Raw genomic sequence first — 18,134 nt, 5'->3', positions numbered from 1 at the left:
CCTAAGGCCTATTCTTTCCGAAAACCTTCAAAGGGTATGAGTTAAATGTATAAAATACTGAAATTCAAATTTGTATAAGTGAAGGGTGAAGTGGTACCTGATGATCAGGATAATATCAGTTCCTACAAGCTGGTGCTGTTACCAGAATCAAAATGGGCAAAGTTATCCAAGATATCCGTAGATTAGGCAATTAGCTTGATCTGGTCACAGGAGTTTGATCCCTAGTACAATTCCATTTAAGTAATTTATCGAAGTTGAAAGTAAAGACGTTTTTGTTGCAGTAAGTAATAACGATATGAGTGCCTATTTTCCTGTTACTAGATCCTCTTGCCGTGAGAAGGGCCAGTTTGAGTGATGAAGTGTTGAACCGGCCCCTGAGCCAGACACTTGCTGCACAATGTGTCCAACAGTGTATACAGTCTGTTTGTGAAGCGATGGCCCTACCCAGACCTCCTAACTTCAAACAGAGACTGGTCAGTGTAATAGAGGAAACTTTAAAACAGCATCTCCATCATTTCACACAAGAGTTCTATGATGAGCTAAAACAAACCTCCAAAAGGTAGGTGGTATTCAATCTGTATGATTTATTTGCACCTGAAAGATTCACATATTGCAAGGGAATTAATTCAATTACATGTTGGGCTCTACCTTAGCGCTTTCTAATTTGTCTATTAATGCTGGAATTAGATAAAGTAAAACACATAATTACTGAGGTACTGTATACCAGGAAATGTTGTTTGCTATTATTATTATGTTTGCTGTAATGATGAATTTGTCCCTGTTATGGCAGGGGAAAAAGGGAAAAACAAGCTGCAGCAAGAATTTCCCAGTGTACAGTAGATTACTGATGTACTGGTGGCATTTACTTCCCATGTCACAAGAACATTGCTTTGTTATAAAACAAAAATTTGAATATGCTGTGTTTTATTCAAGCATATTTTTATATTGACACTGAATAGTCAAAGGGATTGGGCACATCAGTAATTAACTGTACAACGGAAAAAAGTTGCTGTGTTTGTGTTATGTATTTTTGTTGTATTTAATTAAAATAAACTTCCAACTATCAATAATTAATCACAATCTCTTAATCACAATCCCTTTGAAAAAAAATGAATATATTTACATGCACACCACATACATATACCCCTGGACCAATATATGGGGCAAGTTCATTGTATGTCAGGGCTATTATTGATAATTTGCAATATTTAATATGACAATATAGGTAGAACACTTTATTTCATAAAATTATAACATTCTGTTGTCTAATATAAAAAAAATATATGCAGGTTTTTATATTTTTATATACCCAACTTCGATTGAAGTCAGTGTTATATAGTATTTGCTTTGTCCCTTCCATCCACCTCTCACTATGCTGACTGCAGTTTCAGGAGCATATCTCAGCTACTGTTTTATGTATGGATATTAAACATTGCATATAGTTAAACCATGGGAAGGTTAGTGTGCCATTCCTAAAAAGAGGTCACTGTGACCTCAATTTGAACTTTGACCGTGACTTAAGTCCTAAAATAATGGTTTCTACTTCTAGAGCATATCTCAGCCACTGTTTTATGAATTGGCATCAAACTTTGAATACATGTGCATCAGGGAAAAGGCTACAGTGTGTTACTTACTAAAACGAGATCACAATGACCTGTATTTCACCTTTAACCTTATCCTCAAGTACTATAATAATAGTTTCCAGAGCATACCTTCGTCACTTTTACTAGAATGAGCATCAAACTTTGCAGGTACATCATAGGTAGGCAGTGTGTCTCGTCCTCAAATGAGGTCATTGTGACTTCTATTTGACCTTTGACCTTGACCTCAAGTATTCAATACATTTTCCGAAGCATATCTTGATTTCAATTTCATTTATGGACTTCAGTGTTAATACTTGACCTTGAACTCATGTACCCAACAATATTTACATAAGAACAGATATGCAGGGAGCAGAGGTATTCGTGGAGCATACACTATGAGTTATTTATTGTTGTCTCTGTATTTGAATATATGAACTCTATAAAAATTGGTAAATTATTTATTTTGCCAAAGGACTGACTTGTGGCCTTCAGTTTCTACTGAAGATAGCATAGCCTACAATTGGGCACAACCTCATCTGTATGAGCCCCAATCATGTCCCCTACTCCAGCACCAAGGTGAGTCTATTAAGTATATAGAGGATATTTAATGGTTTCCCATTGAATACTGTATAGTTGATGAATATGGCAGAATATAGATGATATTTAATGGTGTCGTCAGTAATAACAAATATATTTCACTCGTATGGCTAATATTTTAATATTTTACACGAGCGCGCAGCACAAGTGAAAAATATCAAAATATTACCCACACGAGTGAAATATATTTGTTATTACTGAAGACACCATTCAATTTTCTATTTATAACATTTTTAAAGCATGAAACATGAAATAATGTAATGCATTAAAAAAGGGCGGGAATCAGGAACGTAATAATCAGACCCATATATCCTAATGACGTCACACTTGACAACAAGGCTGCGCACCATCTTGAACGCAATTCCAACGTTTTCTGCTATTTTCTGGTATTATTGCTTATAAAAATGTTATTAATTGCATATTTATGTAAAACCTTAAGTGTGTGTACCAAACATTTACCATAACAATCACTTATTTTACTGTCGCTTAATTTGAATCTGAACTAAAAATTGTTGCCTTTGAATGCAGCGAATAGAAGATTATGATTGTTCAATATCAAAAAGTGATATTTTCACACCATGAAAATATCACTTTTGATATTTGTCACAGTGTGAAAGATATCAGTTTTATCAAGTTGATAGAATCCGATATTTCACTGGAAAAACGGAATAAATATCAGTATTCAAAAAAAAACTACAAAATTTTCGATTTATTGCAATTTTTAGCTCACTTGTATGTCATGGTGTGGCGTCCGTCGTCGGTCCTCGTCTGTCAACTTTTCCTTTAAACAACTTCTTCTGAAGAACGAATAAACCTAGAGTCATGATATTTGGCTGAAAGCTTTGTTGGTAGGAGCCAAACAAATTTTGAGAATGAAAATGACCTTGACCTTCTTTCAAGGTCACAGGGGTCAAATGTGTCAAACACTTCAAACGACTTCTTCTGAAGAACGGAAAGTTATAGAACCTAAATATTTGGCTTGTAGCTTCCTGGGAAAGAGCCCAACAAAGATTGAGAATGAAAATGACCTTGACCTACTTTTAAGGTCACATGAGTCAGATATGTCAAACACTTCAAACGATTTCTTCGGAAGAACTGGAAGGTATAGAACCTTAATGTTTGGCTGGGTATTTCCTGGGAAAGAGCCCAACAAAGTTTGCGAATGAAAATGACCTTGACCTACTTTCAAGGTCACAGGAGTCAGATATGTCAACGCTTAAAACAACTTCTTCTGAAGAACTGAAAGGTATAAAATCTTAATATTTGGCTGGTGGCTTCCTGGGAAATAGCCCAACAAAGTTTGCGAATGAAAATGACCTCGACTTACTTTCAAGGTCACAGTGTTCAAATATGTCAAATGGTTCAAACGACCTCTTCTGAAGAATTAAAAGGCATAAAATTATAATATTTGGCTGGTGTCTTCCTGGGAAATAGCCCAACAAAGATTGCGAATGAAAATGACCTCGACTTACTTTCAAGGTAACAGCATTCAAATATGTCAAACGGTTCAAACGACTTCTGAAGAGTTAAACGGCATAAACTTATAATATTTGGCTGGTGACTTCCTGGGATAGAGCTCACCAAAGCTTGCGAATGAAAATAACCTCAACCTACTTTAGAGGTTACAGCGGTCAACAACATTTTAAAGGCTTTGTTCTTAAGAACTTAAAGGAATGTCGAATGGATTCATTAGATTTGGCTGGTAGCTTTTTGGGATAGGGCTAACCAATTTGAGAAGGAAAATGAAATTGACCTACTTACAAGGTCACAGGAGTCAGATATGTCAACGCTTAAAACAACTTCTTCTGAAGAATGAATACACCTAGAGTCATGATATTTAGCTGAAAGCTTTGTTGGTAGGAGCCAAACAAATTTTGAGAATGAAAATGACCTTGACTTACTTTCAAGGTCCCAGTGTTCAAATATGTCAAACGGTTCAAACGACTTCTGAAGAGTTAAACGGCATAAACTTATAATATTTGGCTTGTGACTTCCTGGGATAGAGACAAACAAAGATCGCGAATGAAAATGACCTTGACCTACTTTCCAGGTCACAGGAGTCAGATATGTTTAACGCTTAAAACAACTTCTTCTGAAGCACTGAAAGGTATAAAATCTTAATATTTGGCTGGTGGCTTCCTGGGAAATAGCCCAACAAAGTTTGAGAATGAAAATGACCTCGACTCACTTTCAAGGTCACAGTGTTCAAACATGTCAAATGGTTCAAACGACCCCTTCTGAAGAATTAAAATGCATAAAATTATAATATTTGGCTGGTGCCTTCCTGGGATAGAGACAAACAAAGATTGCGAATGAAAATGACCTTGACCTGCTTTCAAGGTCACAGGAGTCAGATATGTCAACGCTTAAAACATCTTCTTCTGAAGAACTGAAAGGCATAAAATCTTAATATTTGGCTGGTGACTTCCTAAGATAGAGCTCACCAAAGCTTGCGAATGAAAATAACCTCAACCTACTTTAGAGGTCACAGAGGTCAACAACATTTTAAAGGCTTTGTTCTTAAGAACTTAAAGGAATGTCGAATGGATTCATTAGATTTGGGTGGTAGCTTTTTGGAATAGGGCTGACCAATTTGAGAAGGAAAATGACATTGACGTACTTACAAAGTCACAGGGAAAAATATGTCAAGCAGCTTCTGCAGAAGAATCTAAAAGCATAGAATCTTATAATAATATTTAGCTGATAGTTTCAACAGATGGAGACGACAAAGTGTGCGAGGGAAATATTTTTAGTGCAATATAATATTTAATGAGAATATTTTGTTATGTCTGCTTAAATATTCAGGTGAGCGATACAGGCCCTCTGGGCCTCTTGTTAAGAACCACAACAAAAAAATTGCTGAATCATAGAGAGCAGGAATTGGTAGCGTAATATTTCACACCAAGTTTTAATGACGTCATATTTATCAACAAGGGAAAGTGCCATTTAGAATGGGTTACTCATTGCAGTTCTGTCATTTGCTGTTTTTAGTCATCCCTGGGGGAAGCCCAGCGGGGACTATTAATTTTGGTTTCAGTCCCAGATTTTGACCTCCACTGTTTCAGCTTTCGTGTGTTTGCTTCTGTCGCTAATTACAAGCTTTTGGATAACTCCGATATCGATTTTAGGAATAGATCTAACATACAAGCAAAAGGCGTTCCGAATTTCAAACTAAAGATGTTCCGAAAATGAATCAGTCACCTTTGAGGTTCCCAAAGGGGTAGACTGTTATATTATATATTGCTATTGATTGATTGAGATGTTTATGTCTGACCAATGACTATATTGGTAAAATTTCTTTTTAAACCAAATTAAATTTTGGAATAAAAAGTTCAGGTAGAAAAGCTCAATAACGTCTCTTTTTCTTTATCATCTATTCACGCAATGACAAAATGATTGGTTGTAAGTTTCAATTGTGACGTCATGCCTAGGACAAGTACATGACGTCACAGACTTACACACTGGAGTCAAAATGGTGGCTTTTTACATTTCAAGGTTGCATGAAAACTGTCGTTTTACACGAATAAATGCCACAAATCTTGATTATGTGATAAAAAGGATCTTACACTCGAGTCGTTTTCACTTCATACGAAATTTATGAAACTTGTCACAAATTTTTCATTTTAGATCGCCACAGGCTCGCCTAATTGAAAAATTCTTATAGTCGTTTCATAAATCTCATATGAAATGGAAACTCATGTAAGATTCTATATTTATCAAATGTTTAATTACTTACATTTCACCAGTAAAACTGTAAAAAAAATAGTACCTCATCCTACCCCACTTGTGTATGTCCCTCAGTAATCTCCCAAACTTCACAGTGATGTTAATTTTGGGTGACCAGTCAGCAGCTGATAACAACTATGAAAAGACTTGTTTTATAATATTTACAATATGTCAACAACATAAAAAAATCAGACCCTCCAAAGACATGTAAACAATCCTACAAGCACCCACCAATAACCTTGACCTGCTTTCAAGACCACAAGTGAATTGTTCTAAAAATCCATCAGGTATTGGGTAAAGACCGTTTCCCCAATGAATGTTTATTATTGGAATTACCACCCTGGCCCACTTTCAATGGAACAGGGGTCCAGTGTGTTATAATCTTTTAAGCAACTTTTTGTAAAGGTCCTTATGGCTAGAGTAGTAACATTTTGTTTGTAGCTTGTTGGGATAACACTGTCAGATTTCCTTACATGAATGACCTTCATCAATTTTAAAGGTAACATGTCAGAGAAAAGATTAAGAGGTTTAAATCATCCAACAAAAATCTCTCAAGTGTAGAGTAGTGATATTTTACATGTAGTGTTAGTTTGCTTAGCTTGCTATCAAGTTTGTTTTAAGAATTTGGGGGTCACAAATGTAAGACATGCTTGTGAACAGTATTGAATAACAGGTGAGCAATATAGGCCCATTATGCCTCTTGTTCACTGTGAAGGTCATGGAATTTAGTTGTGTTATAAATATTCATCTCTTCAACCAACAGACCATGAGTAATGGTATTTTGTCAGCTTGTTCAGATGAAGAACTATCAAATTTGTTAAAAATGTAAATTATATTGGTCGGTATTTCTACAAAAAATGTAAAGGTGCCAAGAAGTTAAATTTACTTTTCCTATTTTTGATTCCTATTTTTGATATTTACAGAGAGTGTGAATTGGCCAACACCAATGATATCAAAATCAGCTGAGCATGTGGACACTTGCCTACAGGACCTTTCTTCCTTTTTCGTAGAATGTGTGCAGACATGTGTCTTGCGAGATGAGGGAGACAACTTCAGTGTCACTGTAATCCCAATTTCCACAAGTTTAACGGAGGATCAAGATGGAGTACAGGTGTTACTAGGTCCTGAATTTTCCCGGTCGTTTATGGAGCTACCCATTGAATCCGAGCTTTGTAGGTCTGCCTTAGATGGTGCCAAGAAGGAATTATGGATAGAGTATCAAGATCCTATCCCTGTCTACACAATGTTCCTAATGCAGGCAGTTACTCTTGATAAGCTTAAAACAGTGCTTACCAGGAGAAACAGCCAAGAAAAGTTGAGCAGTGACCATAAGAGTTTTGAAGATTTAAATGTAAAACAAAAAGTGCTCGAAATTAAATCTGAAAAACAGATGGGGAATCAGAGTGTTGAAGATAGTGAACTAACACAAGGATTGAGAACAACCCCCAGTGAAAAATTAGGGAAATTTGCAAGTGGTTTGTCACGAAAGATTAGCTTACTAAGGGAGTCAAAAACAGCTCTAATCCCATTACTCTTGAAGAAGTCAGACACCAAGGAGTTGTCTTCAACAAGAAAAACGGAGGAGCTGCACCCCTTGATTCCATGTCTGGACAAAAAGTGGCATCAGCTTGGATTCCATCATAAAGTGAACGCTAACAAAAATTTAGCACAGGCTTTGATGACCAAGCTGTTGAAGGATTGGAAAGAGGAACAAGGCATGTCTATGGCATCAGAAGAGGACTTAATGCTAGAGAAAGTTTCATGTCTCTATAGGATTGAAAAAGAACTCAACAACAGATTGGCCAAGTATGCAGCAGCTTGCTTTGAGAGGTGGTGTCCTTACATACAATGTATTGTAGCTGACTGTGGTGCTGACACTGGGAGGGCAGGTGACCAAGTCTTTGCTGTGGTAAGTATATAAAGTTCCATCATAGGACCTCTAACCTTTATGACTCTGATACTTCTATGTGCATGATTAAGGACAGTATGGCCATTCTGTAATATCCTACAGCAGATTTTATTGCTCCTATCAACTATTATCAAATCATTTTACAATTATAATTTTTGTGGTATATAGGTTGATAAATCACAACCAGTGAATGTTTATGCTGACATTTGAATGACTGGTACAATCATTGAAATATCAAACCAAAACATTCACTCATTTAACAATATAAACCTCTATACAACCCACACTTACTAACCTGGGGAAAATATTCAGAATATAATCTTTGATGTTTATATGGTCTTGGAACCTGTTATGGAAACAAACTGTTACTTTACATAGAATCTCTTTATTATCTTTCTGATTCGGATGAAACTTTAATACATAATTACACTCAACATATTGGTGATATTGGTGACCAAAACATGACAAGTGGAAACATTAGGCACACAAGCGTGTTCATGTCTCACAGACATTATCAAGTTTTAAATGTTTCACTTTTTATATGCCCTCGAAAGACGGGATGTACTTTGTTATCATGGGTGGGTTGTTGCGCACGGTTTCCCGCCCAATATATCGCGAGTATTTTCAACAGATTGAATTTAAACTTCATGGAAAGGTTAATTACCATTAGAGCTCAGACAAGTTCGATAACCACCATTATTTCACCGTAATTTACTGAGTTATGCCCCTTTAAAAGATTGCTGAAACAGTGTTTGCTCGATATTTCGAGCACTTTTAAAGGGATTACCTTCAAACTTCAAAGGAAGAGTAATTACCATAAGAGCTCAGACAAGTTTGATAACCACCATTACCCGATTGTAATTTATTGAGTTGTGCCCCTTTAATTAATTGCTGAAATGGTGTCAGCTTGATATGTCGAATAATTTTAAACAAATTAACTTCAAACTTCATGGAAAGGTTAATTACCATAAGAACTTGGTCAAGTTCAATAACCACTATTATGCAACTGTTATTGACCGAGTTATGCCCCTTTAAACAATTGCTGAAACAGTGTCCTATATAACATCTTGAGTAATTTTCTACAGATTAACTTCAAATTTCATATGAAGGTCAAATACCATGAAAGCTCAGACAAGTGTCATAACCTTAATTATCTTACTTTAATTTATGGAGTTATGCCCCATTATTCAATTGCTGACACAGTGTCTGCTCGATATCTCAAGTAATCTTCACTGGATTACTACGGGTGTATTATGTACCACTTTTCGGTAACCGTGGTTTTCTTCAATATTCACAATGAAACAAGGATCTGTTGAAAAAGTTACATAATTTACAAAAGTTATAACATTCTTGTTAAAAATGTGACAGGCATGCATGTTGAAAGTATTATAAGTTATGGGAAAGTCAGACATTGTGTTTTGAATTGTTAAACTTTTGCCTTTTTGACCCTGTTTTGCTTTAGGTTGATGTTGCCAGCCAAGAGATGATAGCATCCTTAGAGAATATTGTGTTGGATGCCTTCAACAGTGAGATGGCCAAAACGATAGCTACCCTTACTGTCCAGGATTCCATCAGTCAGGCTTTTAGTAATCTAGACATACCACAGGTATAAATAAACACTTATAGAGAGGACTAACAGTTGTAATGAATTTTTGTGTACAGTGTTGTTGCAACACTAGTACTATGAAATACTGTAAAAATTATAACAGAACATATGATATGTGGACTGTTTGTCTATATGTCTCTCTGTTCAATAAAAGTTTGGTTTCCAGAAGATAAGTTGGTTATTGGGTCTTTGGCCCATAGATTGGACCAAACCCTTTGGCAAATCCTGGTAGCAGGATAGTGATTACCTTTCCATGTCAACTTTAATTTAAACTGTTTCCAATTGAGTAACACATAGGTTAGTCCTAATTAAAATTACAAGGCCTCTGAGTCAAATAAACTTCCTATTTTTCTTGACAATGATTGAACAAGTTAACAACTTCTAATTTTGTTGTTGTTGATGAATGCTGTGTTGTAGACCCCATTGACTGATGATAGTGATAAGAAGACAGTCACCAGTTATGAAATGAATTTGGCAGAAATCGTCAAAGGTAGGGATCATCAGATAGTCTTATCTGCTTTTTCCATATTTAGGGCCTATCTGTCTTTCACAATTTTGTAAACTTTAAAATAATATTTGGCTTGTGAATGAGGATGCCTGTGATTACTTTTGAGGACATTGTATTAAAGGTCAAAGGTCAAGTTACTATATATAATAGATTTCCATTTTACCAACTATAAGTCTTACTTGTAGGTTATCTTGTGCCAACATATATATCTTGCTAATGATTTCTAATGACATTGAACTTAATCCGGGGCCTCTTTGCAGTCTTGATATTGCTCACCTAAATGTTAGATCATTAAGAAATAAAATTGATACTATAGAAGCTGAATTAAATAATAATGATATAATATGTCTAACAGAAACTCATCTTTCTCCTGAAGTATAAGATTCTGATATCGCCATAGATTCCTACTCACATGACAGACTGGACCGAAGATCAGGCCTGGGTGGTGGAGTACTAATTTATCACAAGAACACTATTTTTACTAAAAGACGAACAGACTTAGAACATAATGATGTAGAATTAATTTGGGTTGAAGTATGTATTGAGTCTCGTAAATTCTTACTATGTTGTATTTATAGACTAGAAATACCTGTAACTTATTGGGAAACACTAGACTTTGTATTTGAGACAGCTATTAATACTAATCTAAATATAGTCATAACAGGTGATATTAATGCAAACATGATTAACTTACAACCTTATAGTTATCTTGTTAGACTAATGACCAAATATAATCTTGTAAACTATGTTGATGAACCCACACGCATAACTCAAACATCTTCCACCTCATTTGATATTGTGTTCTCAAATAGTTTAAACTGAATTAAAAATGTATCTGTTTCTCCACCCATTTGTTCTTATTCAATTCAGTATCTCATTTGATGTCTTTAAACAAAAATCTTATGAGAAAAAAATATTACTCTGTCAGGAAGCAGATTATGAAAAAATGAATAGGAACATAAATATGATTGATTGGGTTGCAATCTCAGAATTTCAAGATAGTAATGAATTTAATTTAATAATACTTTTTATAATGCAATTAATCAACAAATATCTGAATGTATTCCTAGTATAAATGTTACAGTAAAGCCTAGAGATAAAAAGTGGATGACAAATGAAATTAGATTTAAAATTAGCCAAAGAAATAGGGCACAAAGTTAAGTAACTTACCATGTCAATGGGAAAACTACAGACATATTAGGAATGAAGTCATTAATAAATAAGAGAGGCCAAGAATAATTATATTGAAAATATGCAAAAATCACTAGCTAATAAAAATATTTCTCCAAGTAGTTGGTGGAAAATTGCAAAAACTGTTTTAAATGCAAATAATAAAAGTAACTGTGTTCCCCCTCTTAAATATGATGAATGATCAACATCCATTTGATAAAGCTGAATATCTTAATAAGTATTTTACCTCTATACCTACCACTTCTGAGAATCTTGAACCCATTCCTGATATTGAAATTAACTGTCCCGACTCTTTGGAAATCATAACAATAACACATCAAGATGTCCATGATCAATTGTTTCTCCTAAATAGTAATAAACCAGCTGGACCCGATGGCATGGTACCTAAAATAATAAAACAACTTGAACAAAACACTACAAACATGAATTATCCCCCTTAGTTGGAAAACTGCTAATTAATATTAATGCCATTTATAAAGGAAAACGTTTAACAAATGAAATTTCTAATTATAAACCAATTTCTATTACTTCATGTTGTAGTAAGATTATAGAAAAAATATATATATAAGTACATGTTTAATTATCTTACTACACATGAAATTATTACTATGCATCAATCTCAATTTATGCCTAAGGACTCTACTATAAATCAACTTCTTTCAGTATATCATACTATTGTACAACGTCTTGACCAGTATAAAGATTTAAGAGTTGTTTTTTGTGACATAAGCAAGGCGTTCGATAGAGTATGGCATGATGGACTGGTACATAAACTCCAATTATATGGCATCAAAGGGAAATTACTTTGTTGGTTTAGAAATTGTTTAGATGACAGAGTGTTAAATGAGGGATATATATATATCTACATCCAGGCCTGTAAATGCAGGGATTCCACAGGGCTCAGTTCTCGGTCCACTTTTGTTTTTACTTTATATTAATGATAGTGTTGACTGTGTTACTCATGTAATTAAATTGTTTGCTGATGACACTTCTCTGTATGCTGTAACAGACGATGATCCAATCGAATTAACACAAAACCTAACAGATTATCTAAGTAATATAAAACTCTGGGCTAATAAATAGGACATTAAATTTAATCCAAATAAAACAGAATCTGTTATAGTCTCTAAAAAAACTGAATACTTATCACCCAAATGTATATTTTTATGATGAACCTGTTACTGTCAGCCAAACACATAAACATCTTGGCTTGACAACCACATTAATGATATTTACCAAAAAGCATTGCAAAAGAATTAATATGTTAAGGATGATGAAACATAAACTAGACAGACAGTCATAAACCACAATATATACATCATATATTAGACCCATACTAGAATATGCAGATGTTGTTTGGGATAATTGTTCACAAAATCTTAAAAAAATCCGTGGACCGTCAACTTTTTCTTTAAAAAACTTCTTCTGAAGAACGGACAGGCCTAGAGTCATGATATTTGGCTGAAAGCTTTGTTGGTAGGAGCCCGACAAAGTTTGAGAACTAAAATGACCTTGACCTACTTTCAAGGTCACAGGGGTCAAATATGTCATGAACTTCAAACGACTTCTTCTGAAGAATTAAAAGGTATAGAATCTTCATATTTGGCTGATGGCTTTCTGGGATGGAACCTACTTTCAAGGTCACAGGAGTCAGATATGTCTAATGCTTAGAACAACTTCTTCTGAAGAACTGGAAGGTATAGAACCTTAATATTTGGCTGGTTATTTCCTGGGAAAGAGCCAAAAAAAGTTTGCGAATGAAAATGACCTTGACTTACTTTCAAGGTCACAGCATTTAAATATGTCAAATGGTTCAAACTACTTCTGAAGAATTAAATGGCATAAAATTATAATATTTGGCTGGTGACTTCCTGGGATAGAGCTTAACAAAGTTTGCGAATGAAAATGACCTCAACCTACTTTAGAGGTCACAGAGGTCAACAACATTTTAAAGGATTTGTTCTTAAGAACTCAAAGAAATGGATTCATAAGATTTGGCTGGTAGCTTTTTGGAATAGAGCTAACTAATTTGAGAAGGAAAATGACATTGACCTACAAGTTTACAAGGTCACAGGAAAAAATATGTCAAGCAACTTCTGAAGAAGAATGAAAAAGCATAGAATATTATAATAATATTTTGCTGATAGTTTCAACAGATGGAGCCAACAAAGTTTGCAAGGGAAATATTTTTAGTGCAATATGATATTTAATGAGAATATTTTGCTATGACTGCTTAAATATTCAGGTGAGCGAATCAGGCCCTCTTGGGCCTCTTGTTATGATTCCACACTAGCTAGGTATCCCCCTAGATCCTCCTCTTTGTTGCACTGTTAACTATTCTAGATCTTATAGCTTTTTCCCATCCATGTTTAATGAAATAATAATATCACTTCAGACCTTCAAAATATTCGTTCCACCTATCAGTTCATAAAGTTAATAACACCTATTCCAAATTCAAACACAAGAACAACTGATGTCTTTAATTTTTTAGGAAATCGGGAAACTAATTTTATTCTCTGTCAGTTGAGAAATGAGGCTAGTAACCTAAATAATGACCGTCAGAAAGATAATCTTACTGAGTCCTCTGCATGTTCTTGTGGTTCTAGATTTGAAACAGCATCTCATTACTTCCATGATTGTTTCAAATACACTGAAGATTGATTGTAATTTTTCAGAATATATTCCATGAAACTCATAACCATTTATCATTAGATGACATGCTAAATGGTTGTGAGAGATGTGATGAAAATGAAAACATATTCTCCTATCTGTATCCAATTACATATTAAGTTCTGGAAGATTCAGGACATTTAACTTCAATTTTGAATGAAATTTTACATTTTATTTATTTACACTTTATTTATTTATTTACATTTTATTTATTTATCTAATCTATTTATTTTTTTCTCATTAAAATTCTTCTGATTTTTCAAAAATGGTACATGAATATTAATATTAATATTTTCTATTTGTCTTCTTTGTTTATTTTTAAATATGAGGGGGGCTAGGGTTCAGAAGACCAGTTATACTATTTTATTAAAAAATATTGGGAAACAACTACATAAATAAGAATATGAAGCTTTACAACATGTTGATTATATATCTAACCTGTGTTTGATATGCATAAATTAAACTTTTTGGAGGGATTGAATTTCCAAACTCATCAGTGGATGGCCTTGTGTGATACAATAGACTTTTTGGCCTGTATCTGTTGGGTGCGGTAATTTAATCCAATCAAATGTTCATAAATGCAGCTCCATCAATAAATTATCTTTCTTTTCTCTTCATAATATGTATATATATATATCTATATATTATTGTCTTTTCGGTATCAAAATAAAAGGTTAGAATTTAAACCATTGGATTCAATTATAATAAAAATGGGTATTAGTAGTTGTTTCCCCTAATTTGATTATTAATTTGATAATCCCAACTTGTTTATATGCGTTTGTATGTGTTCTAATGTCTATGTCTATGCTTGTACCACTGTTTGTTACTATGTTTGGAGAGGGCTTAAATAGGCTATGCCTGCTGCCCAATCCATTTGTCCTTTGACAATAAAATTTATTGAAATTGAAACATATATATCTTGCTGAAATTCATTTCTGATTCTTTCTGGAATGATATACTAGTTGCTACTGGAAAATGATGTTGCCTGGAATTCCTCTGAGTTCCCTACGTCGAAGGCCAAAGCCACAATTCTTTTCATCAGAATATTGTTCAGTACCATGTTTCATAGGGCCTATGATGCACAAACTTGTTATTCTGATTGATTTTAGCATCACTAAACCATAATACATTAAACATATTTTCATTGATGGTTTTACCTGTATAGAATACATACTCGGTACTGTAGAATTTACATTAAGCAATATATCTATTATGTATAAAACCTTTTATTAACTGTCATTTGATGGATTAAGTGTTTTGTGTCAGCATAGGTCATAGTTAGTGCACATATGACAAAATGTCATAACTTCATAGTATACTACACAGCCATAAGTCACCTTATACTAACAATAGGCTTACTATAGGTGCCTATATGAGGAAGACACTGCTAAAAGAATAGATACAGGTTCCTGGATTGTTGTTCACCTCTTTCACCTTCAGCATGTGATGCTTAAGGGGGCATATTTACTAAATAAATCTTTAATGTCTGAAGTTAAAATACCTAATCATATGACATGTGTTTCTTATCCGACAGCATCTGAAATAATCTACTTTGAATATATTTTTCTTATACTTTTGACTTCACAAATACTTTTGTTTATAGATTTCCTGCCCCTGAGAGCCTACATGACTTTTGTAACCAATTCGGAGAGGATTTTATCTAAACAGCTCATAAAGGCTAATTACCTTAATCGTTATCAACGAAAACACAACAAATTTGCAGCGATAACCCTACAGCATGTTCTGGATTCATATTACGACAAAGACCCACAAATGTTGGACACTACACTTACCAATGAAACACTTCAGCAGCTAGAATGGCATGTTCTCCATGAAAATACAAAGGTGATCCCAAACATTATCGGGAGGGTTTTAACATTTGTGTTGTTCTGTCTGGCGGTGTTTGGCCTCGTCTACGTCTCAATCATCGGAGGATCCCTGACTGTCACCCAGATTCAGGAATGGATGTCATGTTTCTGTATCAGCATTGCAATCTATGGATTTGTACTTGAGCCATTTGTAGCCATAGTTGGCTATCTTGGATACTAGGTTCTTAGCTTTGTAGCCATTGTTTAGCTACTGTTTTGGATTCTGAAACCTGTGTAACAATGATCAACTATCTCAAATACAAGACTTTTTGTTGTCATGGTCCGCTAGATTGGGGTACCAACATCTTTTTGCCATGTACAACTATCTTGAATACTAGAACATTTTCTGCTATGCTAAGGTATTAGAACTTTTGTAACTATGGTTCGCTGTCTCAGATATGAAAACCAGTGAAACCATCAATTACTTTTTCTAATATACATGTTCTGTAAAAGAGGAAATGTTCTTGTTGTTAACTGATTGCAGTGTGTTTTAAAAATATTGTGATGGAAATGGTTCTGAAATCTGTAAAGTCCTGTATATCAATAATCTGTAAATGTTTATTCCCCTGTGGATATTTTCATGCATATTTAATCAATGGTAACAACACAAGCATTTCCACACTGAAAATTTGCACTTTTACAGTACTAGAACTATTGTAACTGTGACCTGCTTTTTCAGGTACAAGAAACTTTGTGGAAATGTTCAACTAACCCAGTTGCTGGAAAAGTTTAGCCATATAATTGGCAATATGTGTGTCTAAGAATCTTTCCAACCATGGTAAACCATCTCCAATAGTGACCAATACTGGAACTAATGTCGTCAGACTTAGCTATCTCCAAGTACTGGAAGTGATGTAGCCAATGGTCAGCTGTGTTGGATACTAGAAACTTAATATATATAGTCATGGATGTCAGGATCTTTATAGTCATGCTTGGCTATGTCAAGTATTTAGAATCTTCCTAGCCATGGTCTTTCTCAGGGTACAAGAACATTTGTAAGCATTATGGTAAGCTTTCTCATTGTACTAGAACATTTGTTAGCATTATGGTAAGCTTTCTCAGGACACTAAATCATTGGTTGGCATGATGACTAGCAGTCTCATGGTTTTAGAACATTTGTTTGCATGATGGTTAGGAATCTCAGGTTACTAGAACATTTGTTTGCATGATGGTTAGGAATCTCAGGTTACTAGAATATATGTGGCATGATAGTTAACTCTTTGGGTATTAGAACATTTGTAAGCATGATGGTTAGGAATCTCAGGGTACTAGAACATTTGTTAGCTTTCTCAGGGTAAAAACATTGGTTGGCATGATGACTAGCAATCTCAAGAGTATTAGAACAGTTAGCATGATGGTTAGCTCTCTTCGGGTACTAGAATATGTGTTAGCATGATGGTAAGCTTTCTCAGGGTATTAGAAGATTTGTTTGCATTATGGCTCTATTTGGGTACTACAACATTTATTAGCATGATGGTTAGCAATCTCATGGTTTTAGAACATTTGCTAGCATGATGGTTAGCTTTCTTGGGGTATTAGAACATTTGTTAGCATGATGGTAAGCTCTTTTGGGGAACTAGAACATTTGTTTAGTATGATTGTTAGCTCTTGGGGTACTAGAACATTTTTTTAGCATGATGGATATTACTCTCAGAGTATTAGAACATTTGTTAGCATGATGGTAAGCTCTCTTGGGGTATTAGAACATTTGTTAGCATGATGGTTAGCAATCTCATGGTTTTAGAACATTTGTTAGCATGATGGTAAGCTCTATTGGGGTATTAGAACATTTGTTAGCATGATGGTTAGCTCTCTTGGGGTATTAGAACATTTGTTAGCATGATGGTAAGCTCTTTTGGGGTATTAGAACATTTGTTAGCATGATGGTAAGCTCTTTTGGGGTATTAGAACATTTGTTAGCATGATGGTAAGCTCTTTTGGGGTACTAGAACATTTGTTTAGTATGATTGTTAGCTCTTGGGGTACTAGAACATTTTTTTAGCATGATGGATATTACTCTCAGAGTATTAGAACATTTGTTAGCATGATGGTAAGCTCTTTTGGGGTATTAGAACATTTGTTAGCATGATAGTTAGCAATCTCATGGTTTTAGAACATTTGTTAGCGTGATGGTAAGCTCTATTGGGGTATTAGAACATTTGTTAGCATGATGGTTAGCTCTATTGGGGTTTAAAAAAAAATTAGCATGATGGATATTACTCTCAGAGTATTAGAACATTTGTTAGCATGATGGTTAGCAATCTCATGGTTTTAGAACATTTGTTAGCATGATGGTTAGCTCTCTTGGGGTACTAGAACATTTTTAGCATGATGGATATTACTCTCAGAGTATTAGACGTTTGTTAGCATGATGGTTAGCTCTCTTGGGGTATTAGAACATTTGTTAGCATGATAGTTAGCAATCTCATGGTTTTAGAACATTTGTTAGCATGATGGTTAGCTCTATTGGGGTATT

At 34.5% G+C, this 18,134-nt stretch overlaps 1 protein-coding gene across 4 annotated transcripts in view; it reads left to right on the top strand.

Moving 5' to 3' along the window:
• The window catches only part of LOC110443069, a 44,804-nt gene extending 27,092 nt beyond the window's left edge, over nt 1–17,712 (top strand). For 3 of the 4 annotated variants that reach the window (XM_021487043.1, XM_021487044.1, XM_021487046.1), the window contains 6 exons: nt 322–559; nt 2,056–2,159; nt 6,830–7,815; nt 9,278–9,421; nt 9,839–9,911; nt 15,394–17,712. In XM_021487043.1, the coding sequence (XP_021342718.1) occupies nt 322–559; nt 2,056–2,159; nt 6,830–7,815; nt 9,278–9,421; nt 9,839–9,911; nt 15,394–15,839 (1,991 nt within the window). In that variant the 3' untranslated portion in view covers nt 15,840–17,712. The remainder of the gene's footprint in view (nt 1–321; nt 560–2,055; nt 2,160–6,829; nt 7,816–9,277; nt 9,422–9,838; nt 9,912–15,393) is intronic. The other variant, XM_021487045.1, reaches the window with a different exon arrangement.
• The last annotated feature ends 422 nt before the right edge of the window (nt 17,713–18,134 follow it).

The sequence above is a fragment of the Mizuhopecten yessoensis genome, unplaced genomic scaffold (genome assembly GCF_002113885.1).
Source record: "Mizuhopecten yessoensis strain PY_sf001 unplaced genomic scaffold, ASM211388v2 scaffold716323, whole genome shotgun sequence".
Lineage (NCBI taxonomy): Eukaryota > Metazoa > Mollusca > Bivalvia > Pectinida > Pectinidae > Mizuhopecten > Mizuhopecten yessoensis.
Note: the sequence above shows the minus strand (reverse complement) of the source record. Positions and strands in the feature narration are given on the sequence as shown.